This window comes from Patella vulgata, chromosome 4 (genome assembly GCF_932274485.2).
Source record: "Patella vulgata chromosome 4, xgPatVulg1.2, whole genome shotgun sequence".
In the NCBI taxonomy this organism is placed as follows: domain Eukaryota; kingdom Metazoa; phylum Mollusca; class Gastropoda; family Patellidae; genus Patella; species Patella vulgata.
Window position 1 is genome coordinate 5,303,552 of NC_065882.2, and position 23,113 is coordinate 5,326,664.

At 36.0% G+C, this 23,113-nt stretch overlaps 1 protein-coding gene across 3 annotated transcripts; it reads left to right on the top strand.

Annotated features, from left to right (window-relative positions):
* Positions 1–7,322: 7,322 nt before the first annotated feature.
* Positions 7,323–22,658, top strand: LOC126817392 (galactoside alpha-(1,2)-fucosyltransferase 1). 3 transcript variants are annotated; one of them, XR_007678989.2, is made up of 2 exons: positions 7,323–7,567; positions 22,084–22,658. XR_007678989.2 is itself a non-coding variant. In XM_050544360.2 (2 exons), exon 2 carries the CDS (start codon positions 13,789–13,791, stop codon positions 14,875–14,877), a length of 1,089 nt encoding a protein of 362 aa, XP_050400317.1. In that variant the 5' UTR covers positions 7,323–7,567; positions 13,518–13,788; the 3' UTR covers positions 14,878–16,305. The 3 variants fall into 3 exon arrangements, 1 of the variants encoding a protein (XP_050400317.1); XM_050544360.2 differs by lacking the exon at positions 22,084–22,658 and adding an exon at positions 13,518–16,305; XR_007678988.1 differs by lacking the exon at positions 7,323–7,567 and adding an exon at positions 19,692–21,950.
* Positions 22,659–23,113: the final 455 nt, after the last annotated feature.

Below are 23,113 nucleotides of genomic sequence, written 5' to 3' on the forward strand. Positions count from 1 at the left end.
AGTCGGCGAAAAATACCACCCTTTACACTGACGAAACTACAAAATTAAAATAGGTTGTGTGTACAGGCGATTACAATTAATAGATTAATTTAATATCAACTTTAAATCATCTTTGGGAAACTTGTATTTCTGTAGCATAATAGCTGACATGATAACATTGATTGTTATAAAAAATATCTGAACAGACAGATATATGGTTATACTGTATAAGTACATGTATATGATTTAATGATGTTGCAAAAGACAACATTCGGTAGCAAATGCAGCTCTAACATACAGACATATTCACTTAGAGGGCGTTGGTCACGATGAAATGTCTTTTGGTAAATGTTATTGAGCGCTTTGAATGCCTTTATAAATGAATGCGAAATAGAACAGATAACATAAATATTCGTGTGTAAATGCTAGCATACAACACGAGAGAACGTGGTCATAATTTTGAATTTTTTGTTAATATAAATTATATTTTATGTTGTATTTACCTCTCCCCACTATACCGCATTACAAGCCATTATATTTTCCTCGTACTTTATCCGACAATCTATTTTTCATAACAAACATCATACTGCACAATATTTATTTATCTTTGGAACTAACATTATAAAGTATTACATTATTAGATTTATAGACGCCAACCTTTCTCTCTCTTTTGCTCCCTCTGTATAGCATGCAATTATTAATAGACCCGGTGTCTGTGGGTATACAGAAATGAAAGCACAGTTCTTTTTAATACATGCATGTCAAACGTCGATCTTTTCATATCCAGTTAAACGTGTATTTTAATTTCCACTGTAGCATTATAAACAGTTAATATTAAGACATTTGAAGGCATGGGTATATTGTTAAAACAACTAAGCGTTTGCGCATGCGCTCACATGTCAAATTCAATCGTCTCATCGAGTTTATTCCGTTACTTCACAGCAAGGAAATAAACGATGTTTTCCGACTGCGATAATTGAATTTCGTTTCAGGGGAGTACGTTTCAGTTTTACGGCTACCAAGGGACATAACCCTTATGTTCACCAAGAGTTATCTGCCTTGATTATTGAGGCCGGGTAGATTTTGAAGCATTTATAACATTATTTCTAAATGGTTATATCCTCAAAAATCAAATGTGTTCAGACTTCCATTGTTGATGAATGAAGTTTTTATGGTAAGTCTTATCATATAATGTTAAAATAATCCCGAAATAGTGTCTGTTGTTAAAAAATTGAGTATGAACCACTCTATTTATAAATTTAGCTTGTTCAATTTAACAACAGACAAATCCCTCTTTTTGTTTGATAGGATGGTAACACCCATTCTTACATATGGTCCTGAAGTATGGAGCTATGTCGAGTATCCAAATATTGAACAGGTGCACCTTAAATGTTGTAAAAGATTTCTGCATGCCAACTCAAAACACCCCCAGCATAGCAGTCTATGGCGAACTAGGGAGGCACCCTATTCATGTTACTCATAAGTATAAATGATTAAATATTGGCTCCATATAACCCGGATGTCTGTTGATAGGTATCCTAATGCATGCTATAGCCCTCTATACAATTTGCATTGAATAGGCCACACAACGTGGCCATACATATCGAAATGTTTCTAGATAAGTTGGGACTACAACACGCCTGGATAGAACAAAGTGTTGGTAGAATTTCCTGGTTTTTAAGTTTAGTTAAGTGTCGTTTATTCTGTATTAGTGAAGGAACTTGGATAGAAATTTTGGAGACATCTGAAAAACACTACTTGTATAAGAAGTACAAGACTAGCTTAATATTTGAAGATTTTCTTAATTGTATCAATACCAGATTCCACAAATCTCTCATTAGTCGATTTAGGTGCGGTAATCATCACCTTGTAGTAGAAACTGGTAGATGATGGGGCACAGCAAGAGAAAATAGAATTTGTCTTTATTGTTTTGAACGACATAACTTGTGTATATTGTAGGACGAGGTTCATTTTATCTGTCAGTGTCCATTGTATGAGACTTTAAGAAAAAGTTTTTTTGCACAAGAATGTATCCTTAATGATTTAAATGCATTGTTTATTCAAGTTATGTTAGAAAACCTAACCTAGCCTTAGCGGTCTTCATATATAAAGCTATGAAAGTATGAGAAAATTATGTTGCAAACGTAAAATGAATATGAATGTATTTTATCTACTTTATGACATGGAATACTGTTTTATATTTTGAGACTGTAATATAAAATATTTTCTTTTGATGTTAATTGTTTGTAATTATATCACATGTACTACGGGCTGTAGGCCTGATACTGATGTTTCAATAAAAAAAAAAGAATGCAGCTGTAACAGTCAGGTTGGGTGGTTGGAATTCGAGTGGGATTTGGTTGCAACCCGATTGGAACCTTTGAAGTTACTTAATTCACGGGCTAGACTAGCAGAAAAGCGCATTTGCGGTGGTTACATTTTCAATATTTTCTCGGAGAGCGCGAGTCCCCCATACCCCGAGACGATTGATTGGGTGTTCGGGACTGGGATTCAGGTAAGTCACCTAAGGTAGGCTATATTGGACCACATTGAAGATGCTGTATTCACGGGCTGGAATAGCAGGAAAACGCGTTTGCGGCAGTTAAATTTTCAAACATTCATCGAGCTCGAACGCCTATGCATCACGGGACCTTTTTATGTATAAAGTTCTACACGTATCTTGGTAAGAGGACACCGGTGAAACGTGAAACACCCTTCTTAAAAGGCTTCTGGTTATTAATAAATTTAAGTTACGTAATCCAAATGTTTAAATAATGAATTTATTTATCGTTGATGTTATACAAACGTATACAATTTCACACACCGTCTCCTTTATATATTATATAATAGTGGCATATTTATTCAACAAAGAAGTTACTCAAATATCTATTTTATATTCACACATGTGACGGCGTTAAGGAGCATAAAGGTCAGACTATTCATTTTATTTGTGCAAACCAACGGTGTTACAATCGAGCCTATATGCCAAGATGTGGGTAAGTGTCTATTTTTACCAGATAAGTTCCACTTTTTCAGAAATCTTCTGTCGACTAACGTCCTGTTTATATAAAGTTTACAATATTTAGCAGTTCACTTGAACTAGTTTCAATAAAATCATGCATTATAACCATTTTTATTTATTTATCTTTGCTTCTTAAAATTTAATATGGTTCTTCGTGTGTAACAAGTTATACATATTTATTTTATATAGAGTGCCAGTTTGTAAATTAGCGAATATATGTTTTTAAAGCTTTAGTTCCTAGTTAGTTTTTGTATATATCTACCATATATAATAGCCCCATCATTTCATAGAATATCTGGATTTAAGTATAGTATTTTACGGTGTATAAGTCGATGTGGAGTATTGGTCGAATCGTCATATTTTACTATTTTTCGACCTCCATCCATATATAAGTCGGAGCGGTATATCAGACGGATGCAATCTACTATCGAGTTTTGGGATTGTTATCATAGTTGTACACCAGGAAAAATTGACCCATAATATTAATTACGATATAATAATCACTCTATTAATGTAGGACTAACTTGATTAATATTCCACGTTGTGGTCTTGGTTTATTTGAACTAGTTTTTATTTCAATATATCCGATAAATAGAAGACAATGCTGGCTCTGTTTCTAATCACACATGTTTATATAGTATGTTACTAAAAATAGTATACAACAACGCATTATAGTATACAGTTAAAGAAATATAACCAGTTTTTATTGTCAGTTTAAAATATAGAGCCATCTAGATATGACTGCCGAAATTATCACGAGCACGCAGGTTTTTCAGGGTAAATTATAAACAGAAAACATATTGTCCAAAACCTAAAAAATATATTACTTTTACTAATTCCATTCGACCATTGGATTTTATTTTTTTCACAGTTAAATTATATACATGTAGTAAGAACTTTAGAACGACATAGTGGGGAAGAACATTTAGTCTTAAACACGTCAATAAACACTCTGCCAGCGCCATGTTTGATCTACACTCACTTATCTTTAACCCAAACTTTAAATCTTACATAGGTTTAACAAGTAGGTTCTAAATAAATGTATGGTTGTGCAGGCATCTAAGACGTGCAGTAGAACGGATATGAGTAAATTATTATTATAATTATTATTATTATTATTATTGTTGTTCGATTTATATAGCGCTTCATTACACAGGAGTGTTTCTACGCGTATTCACAACAAAACAGTTCAAAAGCATTTTTGAAATAAATATGATTTTAAGTTAGTCTTAAAGCTCTGGATGGAAGATGACTCTCGAAGAGTTTCTGGAAGATCATTCCACATTTTAGCTGCTCTGACGGAGAAAGCATATTCACCAGAACATTTGTTATGTTTAGGAATCATCAATATGCTACGATCACTTGGATCGCCGCGGAGAATATAAATCAAAGAGTTCTTTTAAATAACTGGGTGCAGTGTCAGAATAAATTGATTTAAACACATTCACAAGGGCTTTAAATTGAACCCTCGCTCGAACTGGAAGCCAACGGAGTTTCTGTAACGTAGCTGATATATGATCAAATTTTCGTGTTCTAGTTATGAGACGTGCAGCATTGTTTTGCGCTATTATTTCTGTAGTTTTGTAATCGGAGTTCAACTTTAACGGGAACCGCGGTGACGTCAGTGGCGACGACGCTGGCTCGGTGACGAGGGGGTCTCGGATTCCCTCCCACTCGTTCGGAAAGAGAGAGAGAGTGTGTGTGTGTGTGTGAGAGAGAGAGAGGGGATTTGACGTCCACTCGACACAAACTAGCTTTTTTGCAGGACTAATATTTGGTTCCATTTTATTTTATTAATTCACTTGCACGCAGGGGTCTTTAAGAGTGCGTGGAAACCAGAAAACCCACGAGGTTGGATAGGCGACCCTACTCCTTGTCACGCGCAATTAATGGGGAATGGAAACCACGCTAAACAACGAACGCGTTAAAACCCCCGCACCCACCCACTAGTCGTTCGAATACCTTTACACCATAGCTAACGGGCATTGCGGTGGCTCAGCGAAAAGGGGGGTTGGATGGCTGAATGGTTAGCGTGCGCGCGCTGTATTATAAAGTCTGTCATTGAGTCGACTGTCGTGGTTTCGAATCCCCGGTTGTACGTGACAAGGAGTAGGGTCGCCTGTCCAACCTCGTGGGTTTTCTCCCGGTCCTCCGGTTTCCTCCCACTGCTAAAGACCCCTACGCACAAGCGAATTATTTAAATAAAATTAAACCATATGTTAGTCCCGAAATGACCTGGTTTGTGTCGAGTGGACGTTAAACTCCATTTCTCTCTCTCTCTCTCGCTCAGCGAAAACGACGCTGGCTTGATGACCATGATCTCTCCCAGTATTGGTCGGGAAAATTTTTCGGGATTTTCCCCATGTCGATGGTGCTGGACGGAAGCCTCGATAAGAACAGTGTATAGTTGTGCGGATAGAACGAAAGGCCGCGATCCCGTGTACATTTTGGCGTGCGCATAAAAGAACCCTTGGCAATTGTAATTCGATATAAGTGTAGGCTGCATTGCAAAATGTCACTCATTGCACACTGTACCGCGTATGCCTGTCATCATTAGCCCAGTCGGTGCATAAAAGTAGTACGGTAAACCCCATTTCATTTTATTTGATTTCACCATAATTAACATTGGAATAGGATGTCCGGGTACGATTAGCATATCACGTTTACGCTTGTAACGATAGGCGTGGCGTTATCATATCTAAAAAAAATTGAAGTATTCCAGTTAATGTGTAACGTCCACCAAAAAACGCTAGCCTTCTAATGTTTCTCTTTTTTGCCCGCTTACAGAAAATAACAAAATAGTTCTGCATCGGTAATTTTCAATGTATCTATATAACTTCCTCTTACTGGTGTCCTATTTTCTGATATTGTTATCTGCCCATCTACACAACCCCCGTTTAGACATTCAATGTGTGAGCTTTATTTACTGATATTTTTTATCAGTTCATCTACCCGTTTAGACATTCATTGTGTGGGCTTTATTCAAAAAGGACATGGCCAGATAATTTAGCTGTGTTAATCATACAAGAGCTCAATCTGCCTGTTCCAGATCTTTATTTAGGCCTGAGATGGTATCTAAATTATTAATTAGACATTAATTAACATATCCAGATAATACTCAACTCTCGATGTCATAGCTAGTCTGCGATATTTACTGGATTGGGATCCGATTTCCTGCTCAACTTTCATTCATGATTAAAGGAGCTAAATCGCTAACATTTGGGACCTAGAAATTGACAAAAGTGGGTCGCAACGCATATAATACTGTAATATGAATGTATATAAACTGATTTACATTCAATGGTTTCCGTTTTTACTCCAATTTCAAATTATTTCGGCGAAATAAGCCAGCAATCTCAAGCGAGTGCAAATGTCTAGCGTCTGGTTATTCCAGTCTACATACGCCGTTTGATTTGGTGCAATGTGTCTAGCCTCGTCCCTCGAGTCTCTTGATACAACTGGGACTGAAGGGCATATGGTACACAATTCGTGTACCAATGGTAAAATGTTTATTTTGTCTTAAATATTGGATATCAAAAGCCCATCTTTTTCCGGTAAGTTCACAACATGAATTTTGATTTAATTTGACAAATAAATCGTGTTTTCAATGTTGAAGATTTTGGATGATATTAAATAAGAGACTTAGCCCCTTTAAATCATGAAATGGATACTCGAGACTATGGGTTTATTTTATCGTACCGACTTTAGTAATGATGATCAAGGCGAGGCCGAAAATGCAATCGTTAAAATTGTTGGTTCAGAGTTGATCAATTTGAGTGATCTAGTTTTTAACTACTACAGTGAGAACTGTCAGCTCTTTATCTAATCTCCCATAATGTATCTTTAAATTATACCCTACCACACCACTTCAAAACATCGTAAGTTTTTAAAATTTCCCAAAGGGTGGTTTGTCGATGAACGCCGGGTCCATTGTATGGTCATTGTAACTCTTTGAAGGGCAATTCACACTAAGCGCGAATGCGACCACGAACGTAAACGCTGCGATCGCATTTGATTAACTACTTATCGAATTCTTGGAAATAGTTCGAGTGAACAATTTTCACAAGTCAATCAGAGAGCGGGATGAAATGGCGTGTTACAGTTTGAACGATGGTTCGAGCGGAAAGTTGCAGTGGGTGTTACTCACGTTCGCGGTCGCGTCGCGTTCACACTCAGTATAAATGGTAATGTATTCACTGGCGTATTTCACTGCGACTTTTCAACAAGATTTCACAAGTCGTTTTCAGCATATAACGTCGCAGTGAAATAAACCATAGAAATTGTTATCCATAAATAGATAGTGGTACAATAGTAGCATTTTATTCAAATAGGGGCGTTACTAAATCTCGCTAGTAATGTGACCTTAACCTAAGCGCTGCCGCAGAACTTTTTGATTTGATAATATGCAAATATAACTATTTTATTGGCGTACACCGCTAGTTGGACAACCCAAACAGGATACTGAATATCATTTTACCAATTTTTTGCTCTAAAATGTTCGTTACAGAGAACTCAGCACTCTGTAGGGCTAGCGGATAACCGTGAAAATGAAGCATGCCACGTGTGGTGAGTATTGAACAAATATTAAATTTTTATGGTTGGAAATGAGATGAAATTAAATGAGGTTTATCGTCCTACATCAACCGGGCTAATGTCTACGACCATACACGATGCAATGTGCTCGAAGAACGTGGTAAAAAAAAATCCCACGTTTGTCTGGAATGCCCAAACGCAGTTTTTTTTTAATTGCCATGTTTTTGAAACAAGGCATTTTGACCAGAACGAGGCTGGGTAAAAATGCCTCGTTTACTAAACGTTGTTTTCTTCAAGATAATTATTAGCGGTATTTGCTATCAACAAAAAGAGCCTCACAAATAATGTTCCGAACATCACGTGACAAATTGCAAATCTACAAATTAAGATTTATTTATTGGGACATGATATGTTTAATTATTATGGTTTACTTTACTGGAGCATGTGCGTTCTTTGATTACATGTTGTTTGTTTTGCTTATTAAAACCCACCTGTATCATTACAAGTCGAAAATTGTTAGTTGAATAAAACGACATTACGTAAAACAATCATCTGGTGGATGCACTCATAAATGACTTTCAACTTCTATTAAAGGACAATATATTGGTGTCAGTCATTATATCATGTGATAGAATTGGTTAAACACGTCCCAAATATAATTTTAACACATAATGGTGTTTATATGAGACTGTGAAAGGATATCTGACAATTCAAAAAAATAATTGACTGTCATTATATAAGTTAAAACGAGGAAAATAGAAAATGTCCGTACATTACCATGTTTTTATTAAATATAGAATCAATAAAAAGAAGGGAATGTACGGACTATTTCTATTTTTCTCGGTTTTCCTTATTTAGTGACATTCGATTACGTTTTTGAATTAAGTTACATATCCGTAATATGATACTGCTTGTGAACTATACATAGGCTTATATCAGCCTTCGTATTTCCATAAATGCAGTGGCATGCTAATCAAAACTCTTGGTGTTTTATTCATTGTATTATAAAATTGTAATAAATATGTTTTACATGAATGAATAAAATAAAAAAAATATAAAATCTACAATAACTGAAATCAGTACAATAATGTTGGGATTGGAGCCCTACAACCACTGAAAGTATAACAATTTCTTGTTGAACAAGTGTCACTAATCAAAGTTTTTTGTTTCCAATGCAGCAAATATTAATATGTGTCCAAATTGCAAAATTAGACCGGACTAGTTTTTTTTCTGTTGTATTTAATTTGGTATTTTTAAAAATATATTCCAAAAGAATATGTCCTTTACAAATTTTAATATAACCACAAATAAGTGATTATTTTGATACACACTGTCACACACGATGCTGAGATGGGGTATTAATGGTTTGTATATGAAAAATAAATTATAAAAGAGAAAAATATATAGGTATATCTTAAAACAGCGCATTTCTCAGTTACTGCTTCGGAAAAGATAATTTGATAATTTAGGTGATCAGCCCTGAAAACCGTTTTGCTATGTTATCATTCTTGAATGAATGGGGTAGGGAGTATATCTATCACCGTATGTTATCATTCTTGAATAAATGGGGTGGGGAGTATACTTAATTAGGGGTTTGGATTGGAGGATTATAGCTATCATCTTACCCAAATTTAATATGTGGTGCATTTATGGTCTTATAAAGCTCTATTCTTACATATAGTAATTAAATGCCAAGGGTATGCGACTGAGTTTTCCATTTGGTTTTATTTATTAAGGGTGCAGTTATCGAAATATTGAGGCTGAACGCGTTCTAATTTAGATCTAAATATATAGTAAAAATCTCATTCGTATAATTGAAGCCTGTTTATTTCTGAATACCTATACTTGATTTATTATGGCTTAATAATATATTAAAATTACGTTCAGGATAATGCTTAGTATTTCGCTACAGAATTTTGTTTGTTCAGAAAATGAAATAGGGTAGATTAGTTCAATTTTAATTTACATAGTAACACGTCTGTATGTCGTACTTTATGAATATATTGGTGTTGGAAGTTTTGACGATGGCTGTCTTTACTTATATTATGTGCAAGATTAAAGATCTTTCAGGTGTGGCGCCAGGCAGGTTAAGCTTTACTCTTCCGGACACCTGTTACCACTGTTTGTCGTGTATTTTGTACACGGTGAACAGTCCATATGCTGATTACACTATTTTGCCTGATTGCACTATTTTGCCTATACCGTTTTTTTATGACTTTTGTCTAATGGTTTGGATTGTTCGTACTTAGTTTTATTTTATTTTTATTCCCATTTAGCAATCGCGAAAGGTTTCACATTGAATGAAATGGGTTGATCCGCGCGGAATTCGTTTAGACGTGATAAGTTTAAATCATGCTTATTCCAAGATGTGGGTAAGTGTTTATTTTTAGCAGGAAAGTTCCACGTTTTCAGAAATGTTCTGTCGACTTACGTACTGTTTATGTAAATTTGCAATATTATTTAGTTCTAGACGCAACAATTCAGAACCAACTGTTATTGCTAAAATACGAATATAGAGCCGTCTCACATGAAATGGCATTAAGAACTAAAACGCGAAACTTACTTATTGCTGTCAATTTTGATCACAATTATTACCTAGGATTTATTTTGTGGTTATTTTTTGTGAATACAGGTGACCTGGCGTCCATAGATTGGTATGGTCGGCAATTTGAAATGTGGAGAGGTGTGGTCGGCAATTTTGAATGTGGAGAAGTCGACAAATCACCCCATTTTTCTTCGATAGTTTTAATCTGTATTCTGTCAACCACTATGGTATATACATGACAGTGACAACGAGTTAACAGTTATAAATTTGATTGTTAGACATTTGTTTATTTATAATATTTTTAAAAGAAAGAAAAAAAGGACAAAAACTAGGACACTGTTGTATATGTTTGTGTGATAGGAAGGAACTGAGCGTGTGGTTGTTATATTGTACTGTATATATATATATATGGCTGTACACTTCACACATGTACGACCTGAAAATATGTTATGAATGAAGGGCCGGTAACCAAATTTATCACCCAATACTATATTCTACAGTAAATAAGAAGATATCGCTTAAGAAGATATCACTTTATATGAATTTGATTGGTCAGTTAAAAAACTGGAAGGCCAAACAACTCTTTATTCGGATCATAGTCAAGAAATCACGATAACCGAAGGTGGCCCTGTTTGTATGACAACAGGAACGTCTATTAAAGACCTCTGCTCCTAAGAATTAGTGAAATATGACAGACAAGTTAAGTTTTTTTAGTAATAATTCGTGCGATTTAATAATGAAGCAGTTGGTAGACCATTAAGATGGGGTGTTATGGCTGTATTGACAAGTTTTTGTTGAATACATATCAATATATTTTCAAATTTTGGTATGAATCGACAAATTCATCGCTGCACGTAGATACAGCCTTGCTCAAATAATGACATTTTGTGCAAGGTTATGGGGTTTCAAAGGAAACATAGTCAATGCTATAGTGTTCAATTAAATAAACACTAATTTCTTGACTGCAATATCAGTTCTACTACCTAAGACCATGGCGGACCGCCACTTTTTTTTTTACTGAGAATGACGATGTCTTATTCCACTGTATGTTTTATTATTACACTGGTAAAAAACCAATGGGTTCAGTCTCATCTTTAGACCTGTTGTTAGACCGAGACGGTACAGTTAGATTGAAATATAGTTGGCTAGAATTTGACCACTTGTACACATGACAGTATATTCCAGTATGATCAAGTACCACAAAAACGACGGTTTTGTATTGAGGGTGAATTCTGTGATCTATTCAATGGTGGTCTCAATGCTATAGTCAGGTTATATTTCTACAGTAAATAAAGAAAATAAACTGGCGTATTGGAAATATGAAATGTTATGCTTTCTTGAATAATAATAATGGATTTTTTGTTATGTGTGATGGTTCTTCTTTTGTTAGATTAGATAAACACGAATTTCTTGTCTGCATATCAGTTAGGTGGAGGCGCACGTTATATTTAATTGAAAGAAACCAAACGATTAATAAGCAAAGTACAAATCGGACACCATTCTCTGAATTAAAATAACTTTTGATTGTATGCATCGAAGGGCAACCAGTTGGCGCCGAAATGTAAATCAACAATCATCACAGTATTCTGTCTTGTGGATTCAGCTAAATAAGGTTATAAGTTCCATAAATTTATAATCACCGAATGAAGGTTGTGATTTAAACTTGACGATATAATATTACTTAGGATGTTATTTGAACATTTAAATAGTTCATAAATTATAACTGATATTTCTAATCATTATTAAATAGAATATTCGTTCACTAGTATCAATAATATACAGTCAAAATGGGTAATAAATAATGCCATGGTTGGTTGATTAGAATGCTTGATAACGTTGACCTATATAGGTGTTAAGTCATGTTCCTGAAGCAACGGTATACTAGTTTTATAACTAGTTTTATAGTTATAAAAGTAGTATACCGTTTCTTCAGGAACATACTGTTAAGTAAGAACTGTCGTGTTGTAATACCTGATTGGGGCCATTAATTAATTAAGAAAACTGTGTGTGTGAAATAGTTTTACTTGACGTACGCGTCCACCTAACTGATATCGCAGACAAGAAATTAGCGTTTATCTAATCTAACATGCAAAAGCATATAATCAGCATGTAATCAAAGAACGCTTTTATCTGCCATATTTAATATTGTCACGTGACATTGTTATGTTTTTTTCGCTTTGATAGTGTTTATTATACACGATAGAACTCCAGTATAGAAAACCATAGCTATGGACAATATCATGTCCCAAATAAATAATCTAATTTGTAGATCGGCAATTTGCCACGTGATGATCCGAACATTATTTGTATGGCTCAATTTGTTGATAGCAAATACCGCTAATAATTATCTTGGACAAAAAACCACGCTTAGTAAACGAGGTAATTTTACCCAGCCTCGTTCTGAACAAAATACCTCGTTCCAAAACAGGGCAAAAACGAGGACAGATATGCCGAACGAGGCATTCTGAGGTTTATAGTGTAAAATAAAGTTTAATACCGTACAACGTTTCAGGTTATTATCTGGCGCATTTATATTTACATAGCTATTATACAAGTCAAAAGCAAGGGAGACAACAGTGGTTCAGTGCATATAAGGCGTTGGCTCGCTGACCTAGAAGTCCTTGTTTTGAACCCGGTGTTGGCCGAGAATGTTGATAAGGATATTCTGGCGTACTTCCCCGCTGCCAGTGGTGTAGGACATAGGGCATGGCAAGGGATAATAATATAGTCGTTCGGATTGAACGTCTGTCCAACCTCGTCGGTTTGCTCCGAGTCCTCCGGTTTTCCCCCACTGCTAAAGACCCCTACGCGCAAGCGAATTATTGCAATAAAATTGAACCATGTGTTAGTCCTGAAATGACCTAGTTTGTGTCGAGTGGACGTTAAACCTCTCTCTCTTTGCTATGAACAATCTGTTACCTTTATTAATGACTAGAAGAATGTCAGGCTTCGCTCGTGGGGTCATAAACCCGGAAGTGGTAGACTAACGCCACCTGGCCTATGTTACTCCCCGGTCCGAGCTACCCCTATACCCCAAATTTCAGACTCGGGGCAGACCTAGTGTATCCGCCAACCCCGAACAGACAGACAAACGACAGTTACAAATATTAGTATAGATTTGAAGTTGTATAAAACTGTAGAATCAATGACAGTGTGCCTTAACATTGTTATCTATAAATCACGTTTTATCCAAAAATCCATTTTGTATTGTTCGAATGTACTATTAAGAACAAGCTACTGACTGCAATGCCAGAAGCAAATATTTTAGTGGCCATTTATTTACAATCGTTTAGTTCAGTTCGGTTCAAAAAAAGGGATCTCTTTTAGAGATTATTTCTAAAAAATCTATTTTCTTACAATGATTTTTTTTTTTAATTTAAAAGCATTATTCTGTGTTTATTTTGGATAAATTATTGATTTTCAATCCTTTTATTTCAGTTCGTTTAAAACAATTAAGGATTTCTATTGGAGGTTATTTTACATAGTAGTCTCGGTTAACAGGCCGTAACTAATGATCTCAGGACATGTCTATTGGACAATACCAACACCCTGTTAAATGCGAAACAGGAAGTGTTTATCTCCTAAGTGAATTATTTTAGAGATTATTTTACGGTGAATTATTTTGGAGACTTTCTGCTGTGTTCATTTGGGATAAATTGTGTGTTTGTGAATTATATGTTAGTGATTCTACTAACATAATTATATCATTATGAAAAAACGAATCTGTTTGTATCCTTTCTTCTGTGTTTCTCTTTTGTCAACTTTACTTTATCTATATTTTATGACAAATGTTCATCAATCAACCCCGACGTTTAAAGGCGTAGGAACTCTCGGAAAATTGATAACTCATGCAAGTCAAACGGAAACCACTCAGAGAGCCCTAAACAAATTGATGAAACTTTCAAATCAAACGAAAAGCACTAACAAAATAAATGATCCCGAGAAGAATGGAAATCATTTACTGAAAAAGGACGAAATATCTCAACTCGAGACAGGTGCCGAGAAAAAAAGGACACATTTTCTGGGATTAACGGGAGCTTGGGGTCGGTTGGGTAATCATATGTTTTTCTACGCTTCGTTAAGAGGGATAGGGGACGCTATCAACTATACACCCATTTTAAGTAGAACAGATCCTATACTTAAATTGTTTGAAATTAATTTGAATAATTCTGTAGACAAATTTACCTTGAACAATAATGTTGTGAAAGGTGAAAAATGTATAGGAATTTTTACCAAAGATCTGATGTCCCCCATAAATAAAACAACTAATATAACAGTGTTTGGATACTTACAATCGTTTAAATATTTCCAAAATATAGAATCGGATATCCGAAAGGAGTTTATCTTAAAAGCGGACATTAAAGCTCGCGTCAAACATATTTTTAATACACTTAACATAACACATCGAATAAAGGTTGGAGTTCATGTTAGAAGAGGTGATTTTGTGCATAGAGAAGGAACCAAGTTACCTACCCCTTCGTATTTTTATAAAGCTATGTATATGCTGAGGCAGAATTTAACAAATCCAATATTTGTCGTGTGTTCAGAGGATAAGAAATGGGTGACAGATTATTTACAACTTAACGATTCGGTTATTGTTCATGAAAGTGTAGAAGTTGATTTTGGAGTATTAATGAGTTGTGATCATAGTATAATATCATCTGGAACTTTTGGTTGGTGGACCGCATATTTAACGAGAGGTACCAGCATTTTTTTTAAGGGATTTCCCTCGCCCCCTCTCCTTGGATGTATCACTCCTCCAGACTATTATCCATCTGATTGGATTGGACTCGAGTAATCCATGTACTAGCTACGAGAACGTAACTAAAAACGCTGAGATATACCGATGTGCTTGTTTTTAGCTACGATTGGATGCCTTTAGTTCCAAGTGGCAAACTCAATTTCTTTATTAATGCATGTACCATGTTAAAAATAAGTTAATTTTATACTATTAGTAGTTATTACACATACGCAGTCCAATCTACTGAAACAACATTAATTTATCAGCAAATATTGACAATAGTGTAAATCAAGCGTTGTTTTTATCAAAATTGATTCGGACATTCATAATTATGTCGTATTACTACTGCGCAACTCTGATCAGCTATTGCACACGAGGCCTCGCCTTTATGTGTTACATATGTAAATTTAAAATGTCGCTTTGATTTAAAAAGAGGGGATTTGTACCCGTTTCAGGTAGGATTATATGCTTAATTGTAGTTGGGTGTGGCAGGGATATTATAAATAACAATAATCAATCGTTGTTTTGATTAAAAATATTGTCAATTTTGTTTACAAATGCCGGGTGCGAATCGCTCCCGCATGTGCTACGTTGAAGTTAATGGCACCATTTCTTATCTCGAAACACGGAGGGTTGAGAGATAAGGTTTGTTATCTATCTAAGTACTTGAATTCAACTCAAAATTTCTAATGAGCTATAAATATCTGTTCGAGATTTGTATTTCGTTGTACTTCTCTGATAATCTGATTAAAACACAGATCCTATTTCGTTTCGTTTTTTTATTGTTCAAATTTTCGTTTGACTTGCCTTTACTGCACTAGGATCTGGAAGAGTTGTTATATAACCGGCGTTTTGGTTGAAGTGAAAGTTTAGCCAATGAAACGATCTGTTACTGCGAGTTTTGGCATGCTCTGCACGGAACTATGGGTAAACCCTTACGCTGATTAATTAATCAATGTCTAACGTCATAGGGCCAAAAGCCGCTCGTACGACCCCTGACATTACCTTCCAGTACAACTTGTCACATCTCCATATAGAGTATGCCATCGGAAGTATAAAAAAATAACGAAACGAAATATAGATCTGCATTTAAATCAGATTGCATTTTGCACCGTGAACATTGAAATAATATTGGCAACGTTATTCTTCCATACAAGCGAGAGCCTCAACCGGAATGTGTTCACTGTCATGTTCCTTTGACAGTGAGCCACATCTTGATTGAGTGCAAACATCTCAAGTATATTAGATCTAAATACTACCGTTGCCAGTCATTACGTCAGCTATTTGCTCAACCGGAGCTATATGATAAAGTGCTAACATTTTTAAAAGAGACAAACTTTTATTCTCAATTTTAATTGTATATATTTAATCATGTATATTGTTTTAAATATTTATATATGTAAAAGATTTGTTATATTTATTTTTAATTATATATTTTCTGTGATATTTGTTTTTATTTACATATATAAATTCAATTATGTGATATTGTTTTAATTTGTCTCGTTAGATTCACCATATGTTTGGCGCAATATAGCCCGGTTGGAGCTGACGTGCCATTAAACAACATTTCATTTCATTTCATTTATTCTTCCATACAGTATACTGACTATAGAAGCTATCATTTATAAAGCTGTCATTACTGCCTGAGCAGGTAAAGACGGGCATGTCTGATTCATCACCGAACACAATGAAAACACGTGTTGTATGGGTAGAAATAAATCAAGAATATGGACATTGCAAGTATACAGAATCGACAAATAAATTGACATTGATAATAGAACGATATTGTAAACATTGTTGGTCCTATTGGGTTGGATGTGTATATACATAGAGGGATCGGCACTGAAGATAAGCTACGGTCTGGTCGCCCTTGTGAAGTGACAATCCAAGATAAAAGCTATCCCCCCTTTGTCGAAAACCTTAAAGATACATTATGAGAGATTAGATACAGAGCTGGCAGTCCTCACTGTAATAGCTAAAAACTAAATAATGTAAAGGGGATTTGCTGAAAATTTCAGTCCAATTGATCCACTATGAACCGAGATTTTAGCGATTAAATTTTCCGTCTAGCCTCGATCATCATTACTAAAGTCAGTAGGATAAAAAAAACATAGCCTCGATTATCCATTTATTGATTAAATTATGAATTGAAGTCGAACAGGATATTGGAACCTAATCCAATAAACATCACAGGCTAGCGATGCCATCGAGAGTTGATTATAGCCTGGATAAGTTAATTAATGTCTAATTAATAATTTAGATAACAATTCAGGCCTAAAGAAAGACCTGCAATAGACATATTTCGCTCTTGCATAATGTATGTTTAAATTACAATGACATCATTATTAATGTGACATCATAATGTATGTTTAAGAACGCAATCTATGCTACAATTCTGAAGATAATTAAATCAAATTTGGTTTGAAGCATCGGGTCATGGCAGGACGAACCATATTGATATAAGCTACCTACAGTGGTCGACTGATTCTTTTCAAATTTGGCGTGAAGCACTGTGGTAAGGAGAGGACGATCGTTCAAACGATAATCCGTTCAAACGTGATACTAATTCTTTCAAACGGGATACTAATTCGTTCAAACGGATTATTTTTTTTTTTATTTTTGGCACTAATGGGTCTTCGTACGTTATCAATCCAACGCATCATTAATCATTTCGCCATTACTAAATAAACAAGAAATGCGAAAGGTTTCACACTCTTCATTTATACTCCCAGTTTTAATTGATTATCTTTGCCTTCACGCACATTTATACTCCCAGTTTTAATTGATTATCTTTGCCTTCAAGCACATTTATACTCCCAGTTTTAATTGATTATCAAAACCTCCATGCACATTTATACTCCCAGTTTTAATTGATTATCAAAACATCCACGCACATTTATACTCCCAGTTTTAATTGATAATAAAACCTCAACGCACATTTATACTACCAGTTTTAACTGATTATCAAAACCTCCACGCACATTTATACTCCCAGTTTTAATTGCTTATCAAAACATCCACGCACATTTATACTCCCAGTTTTAATTGATTATCAAAACCTCAACGCACATTTATACTACCAGTTTTAACTGATTATCAAAACCTCCAAGCACATTTATACTCCCAGTTTTAATTGATTATAATAACCTCCACGCACATTTATACTCCCAGTTTTAATTGATTATCAAAACCTCCATGCACATTTATACTCCCAGTTTTAATTGATTATAATAACCTCCACGCATATTATACTCATAGTTTTAATTGATTATCATAACCTCCAGCTTTCGTAATATTTTAGATTAAAATCTCCCTGATGACGCCATTGAGTCAACTGGCGTGGTTTCGAATCCCCGGTTGTACGTGACAAGGGGTAGGGTCGGCTGTCCAACCTCGTGGGTTTTCTCCGGGTCCCCCTGCTAAAGACCCCTACGCGCAAACGAATTAATGAAATAAAATTAAACCATGTTAGTCCCAAAATGACCTAGTTTGTGTCGAGTGGACGTTAAACCCCATTCTCTCTCAATCTCTCTCTCTCTCTATTCCGCGTAGAACGCAAGTACTCAGCGATTATTCCGCAGTTCTACCGTGCCAAACGGATTAGTATCGCCAGATACCGCAGTTATTCCGCTACTGCCGAGTTTGACCCGCAAATTATCCTTATGTCTTCCGTACTAATTCCCATGTGTTCCGTGATTTTTCCGTGATTTTTTTTCAACAGCTCTGCCTTCGAGGTAGAAATATCTATAAATGGAGGTCGGCTTTCCACGGATTCTATACCCTGAAATTTTTTTTCCGCGGGAAGTCCGCAAACAAACCGCGATAGATTCGCCGATTCTGCAAGTAGTCCTCGCGTACCGCATGCAATAAGCAAATGACCCGTATATTAACCGCGGCTAATCCGTAACTAATCTGTCGCGAGGCCGATTATCCCTCGTTCTTGTGCGTCTCATCCGCATCTTTTCCGTAAACATTCCGTGATATACCGCGCTTTCCTTTCGCAGGCGAAGGTCTTTCGTATTCTTCCTTACGTGAACGAAGGTCATCCGTAACCATTTAACACCCGCGGAAAGTGAAGGAATGCCTGCGGTATACATGCGGACAACTTGCGGCAACTGCGTTTGTATACAGAATAACAGCGGAAAACTTGCGAATGTTACGGATCGCTCCTGGTTTAACTGCGGAAGAGCAAGAACAAATTTTTCCACAAACGTTCTTTTGAACATGTTCAAAAGAACGTTTGCGGAACATTTGGGGGGCTGCGGATGATGTGGAATGAATACGGATTCACTGCGCTTCCTTGCGGAAATGTACGGTACAACAGGAAAGACATACTGTACTTTGCGGTATAATTGCGGATTTGCTTCCGCAAGTCTTCTGCGGTCTAGTTAAATGGTTACAAGTCCGTGCTTTCTGTCTTCAAAACTGATTTTATCGGCGGAATCCGGTGTCATCCTTTGATCTTTACCGATTTTGCGCAGGTACGTCGCGATTGGTCCGAGACGAAACGCGGTTGCCGAAAATGGTCCGCGCTTGTTCCGCAGTCATTTCAAAGTTCTACCTTGCCAAACGGATTAGTACCGCCAGCTACCGCAATTATCCCGCGTATTTTCCGCTATTTTCTGCTAAAACTACAAGTTGGATTTTCTTCTGTCTCGTTTTTATTAAAGATGACGTCTTGTAGTTCCTTTGGACTGCCTACCTTTGAAATGCTATCACCGGGTTCTGTCTTTTCGTTGCATGTTTCTGATGAAATGTAAATGTAATTTTTTGATTTTCCTATATAAATTTTATATTAAAATGCAACTAGGCTAAATTAAACAAAAATACAAATGTCTAATTTATCAAACAAAATTTGAATATAAGATACATTTGCATAATTTTAATATACATTTGCACAATTTTAAGATATGTTACATTTGAATAATTTTAAGATACAAATGTTAATTTTTGTTTACAAATGTCGACATGCGATAACACATGAAGACATAACAATCAAGGACTATGAATTATGAACTAAGAATCAATGACTATGAATTAAGAACTAAGAATAAAGAGCTATTTGGTCTTCCATATGAAATGGGCTGTCAAAACATCTACGAGGGCAGTATGGCGAAATACTAGCCCATAGGAGTAAAATCTAAAGACTAAACAAGTTATAAACAAAATCAGTTATTTTTCATAACAGATACCGCGTTACTAAGCCGTCGTGGCAGTCAAACTTTGAAACAAAATTTGTTTCCTAAACGTTAAAAGTTTTTTAACAACCCCCCCCCCCCCGTGCTTTCTGTCTTCAAAACAGTGATTTTATCGGCGGAATCCGGTGTCATCCTTTGATCTTTACCGATTTTGCGCAGGTACGTCGCGATTGGTCCGAGACGAAACGCGGTTGCCGAAAATGGTCCGCGCTTGTTCCGCAGTCATTCCGAAGTTCTACTTTGCCAAACGGATTAGTACCGCCAGCTACCGCAATTATCCCGCGTATTTTCCGCTATTTTCTGCTAAAATGATATACCCATCGTCTTCAAAACCCCGCGAGTAACCCACTTTTGGGATTAGAACACAAACCAACATTTGGACATAACATTCAAGGAATTAGAATGGCCTCTCTGGATGGCCACCATTAAGTGATTTTATACTTTATCATTGCTTGATAATTACTAGAGCAGCCTAGCCGAAACGTTGCTGAGTATTAAGCTGTATTGTATTCCATAAACAATAGTATGCAGCAAATGATGATATTAGATTATCATTAGATAACAGTGGGTTGGAGCTATATGGTAATATCGGGTAGCATTGAGTTAATTGCTTGTTTTGGGTGAACTGGGAAACTTGGAAATTCAGAAATCGTTACTTGCATTTGAGGAACATTTTCATTGATTTAGCCTATTGTTACTGAAGTAGTCAATCGCTAATTTGTCTATTCATTGTCAATTTTGTCATATTTTAAATACTCTTGTCATTAAAATTATGGTCCGAATGAGCCTTATCTGGTGGGAATCGGCGCGGTCTGAATCGGCCGATTACCATGTATATATCCTAAAGATCTCGGTTTCCTTCAATACTTGCATATCGGACCATAACGTCCTGGCTTATGGCAGTTTATTGTACGAAATTCGCTCTTTAGCTTTGTTCTCTGTCGGTCTCTTGCAAAATGTGGGCGTATCTCGCATGGCAACCGCTTGTTAGTAGATTTTGATGCGGTTTTCTTTTCTTTTTTTGGGGGGGGGGGGGGTAACGATTTTGACCCTATTTCAGGCATTTCCTTACAATTTAACGATGGAAATTTTAAATCAGTTTCTACTCGTTTCTACATTTCCCTCAATCATAGCACACTATACGGTCTGTGCCTGTTTTCATTAGCTCCGACGTTTAACACCATTCTATTCATTCATTGGACATGGAGCATGTGAAAGTGATTTATTGACTTATTTATGCTATTCAAGTTTTAAATTCATTTCATTTTTTTGTATTCAATTCAATTTTTTGAATTCAATTCAATTTTTTGTATTCAATTCAATTTTTTTGTATTCAATTCAAGATTTTATGTTCGATTCAATTTTATTTTTATGCAAACAAATTCGTTACACGTATGAATCATCCATTAATAACAAACCCATAACTCTTAAATAAACTTCGTCCATTTGCATAAAGAGACGCTTGAATATTAAACATTTCTCACGTAAGTTTTTTATGATATTACTGTATAATAATAGGTTAAATCATATTTGATGAGTACCTGGTGATCGATTATCATATGCACCAGGACCTATTTTAAATAATCTCAACTAGGTTACAATAGTTAGGGGCGATCCGGGGGCGGGGGAGATCGGGTCAGCCTGAGAAAATTTTCAAAAACGGCCATCATTTGGTGCATTTTGGCACATATTAAAAAATTAAATAGACTGTCGTAAATGTCACGGTCGTATTTCATTAGTGTCACTATGGGTCGCCCAAACTCTGCCGCGTGGCTCGCCCAAACTATTTACCTGTAATATTAAGGCTCGCCCAAACTATCTACCTTCAATGCACGTGCATACAAGTAGTATATAAACTGACAATCGGGCAGGTTTAGGAGATGGATTATGACAGCTGGATTGGAGGACTCGGTACTGCCATAGGGTACTTGGGTGAGTAAAATCGTTATGCTATTAATTTTGGTGTCTTGGTTCCGATGTGCAGGTTTCGTATATTTTACTCATCGTTGTATATTTTGTTAGTATGAGTAAATATTTCATTTATAAATGTTGACTAATTTTACAGGTCCCCTTTTGGGTACCTACTGACGGATGTTAACTGTTCACTTTTGGTATCGTCGATGTATGGTCTTGCCGATGGGTTCACTGTTCTGTAAATGGTATCGTCTATGATAGTCGCCGATAAATGGTATCGTCGATGTATGGTCTTGCCGATGGGTGGACACTGTGTGCTGTAAATGGTATCGTCGATGTATGGTCTTGCCGATGGGTGGACACTGTGTGCTGTAAATGGTATCGTCTATGATAGTCGCCGATAAATGGTATCGTCGATGTATGGTCTTGCCGATGGGTGGACACTGTGTGCTGTGAATGGTATCGTCTATGATTAGTCGCCGATAAATGGTATCGTCGATGTATGGTCTTGCCGATGGGTGGACACTGTGTTATGGGAATGGTATCGTCTGAGTGGTCGCTGAACAATGGTATCGTCGATGTAAGGTATTTGTTAAATGGTGTCGATATATGGTGATGCTGACGGATGGACATTTTCCCCTAGCTTCAACATTTATATAGTGCGCGCACTTTAAAGTGTTCATTGTTATATTGTATTTTGAGTTATATAAAATTAATTCTTTTGTATTTAGTTTCTTTATTCCCCAAAACGGTCACGCCTCGTCCATCCTGTGACAGTAAATGCGTCATCATTAGAACATGGCGAAAAATTCACTGGTCGGATGAGGCCGCCTTCTCTTGTTCATGACGGTTGGTAGTTTAAAAGTTGATAAAGAAAAATGAATACGTTGATAATATCAGTCAAATTACTTTATTCTGAGTGGAGTTACGGGTGTTTGGAGTATAGCAGGGTTTCGATTGCCATCGCTACCGTTTTCTCCCGCACCTCCATCTTTTAATTAACTGTTTCAATCCATTGAAAATCGTAAACATCCGATGATCAAGAATGTCGATTATTGTCTGGCCATGCTAATGAATGTCTATTTAATAATTTATATAAGATTTGAAGCCAAACGAAATATGAACTATAGACATAATTAGCTTACATAATGCATCTTTAAGTAATGAAACGAAAGAAATAT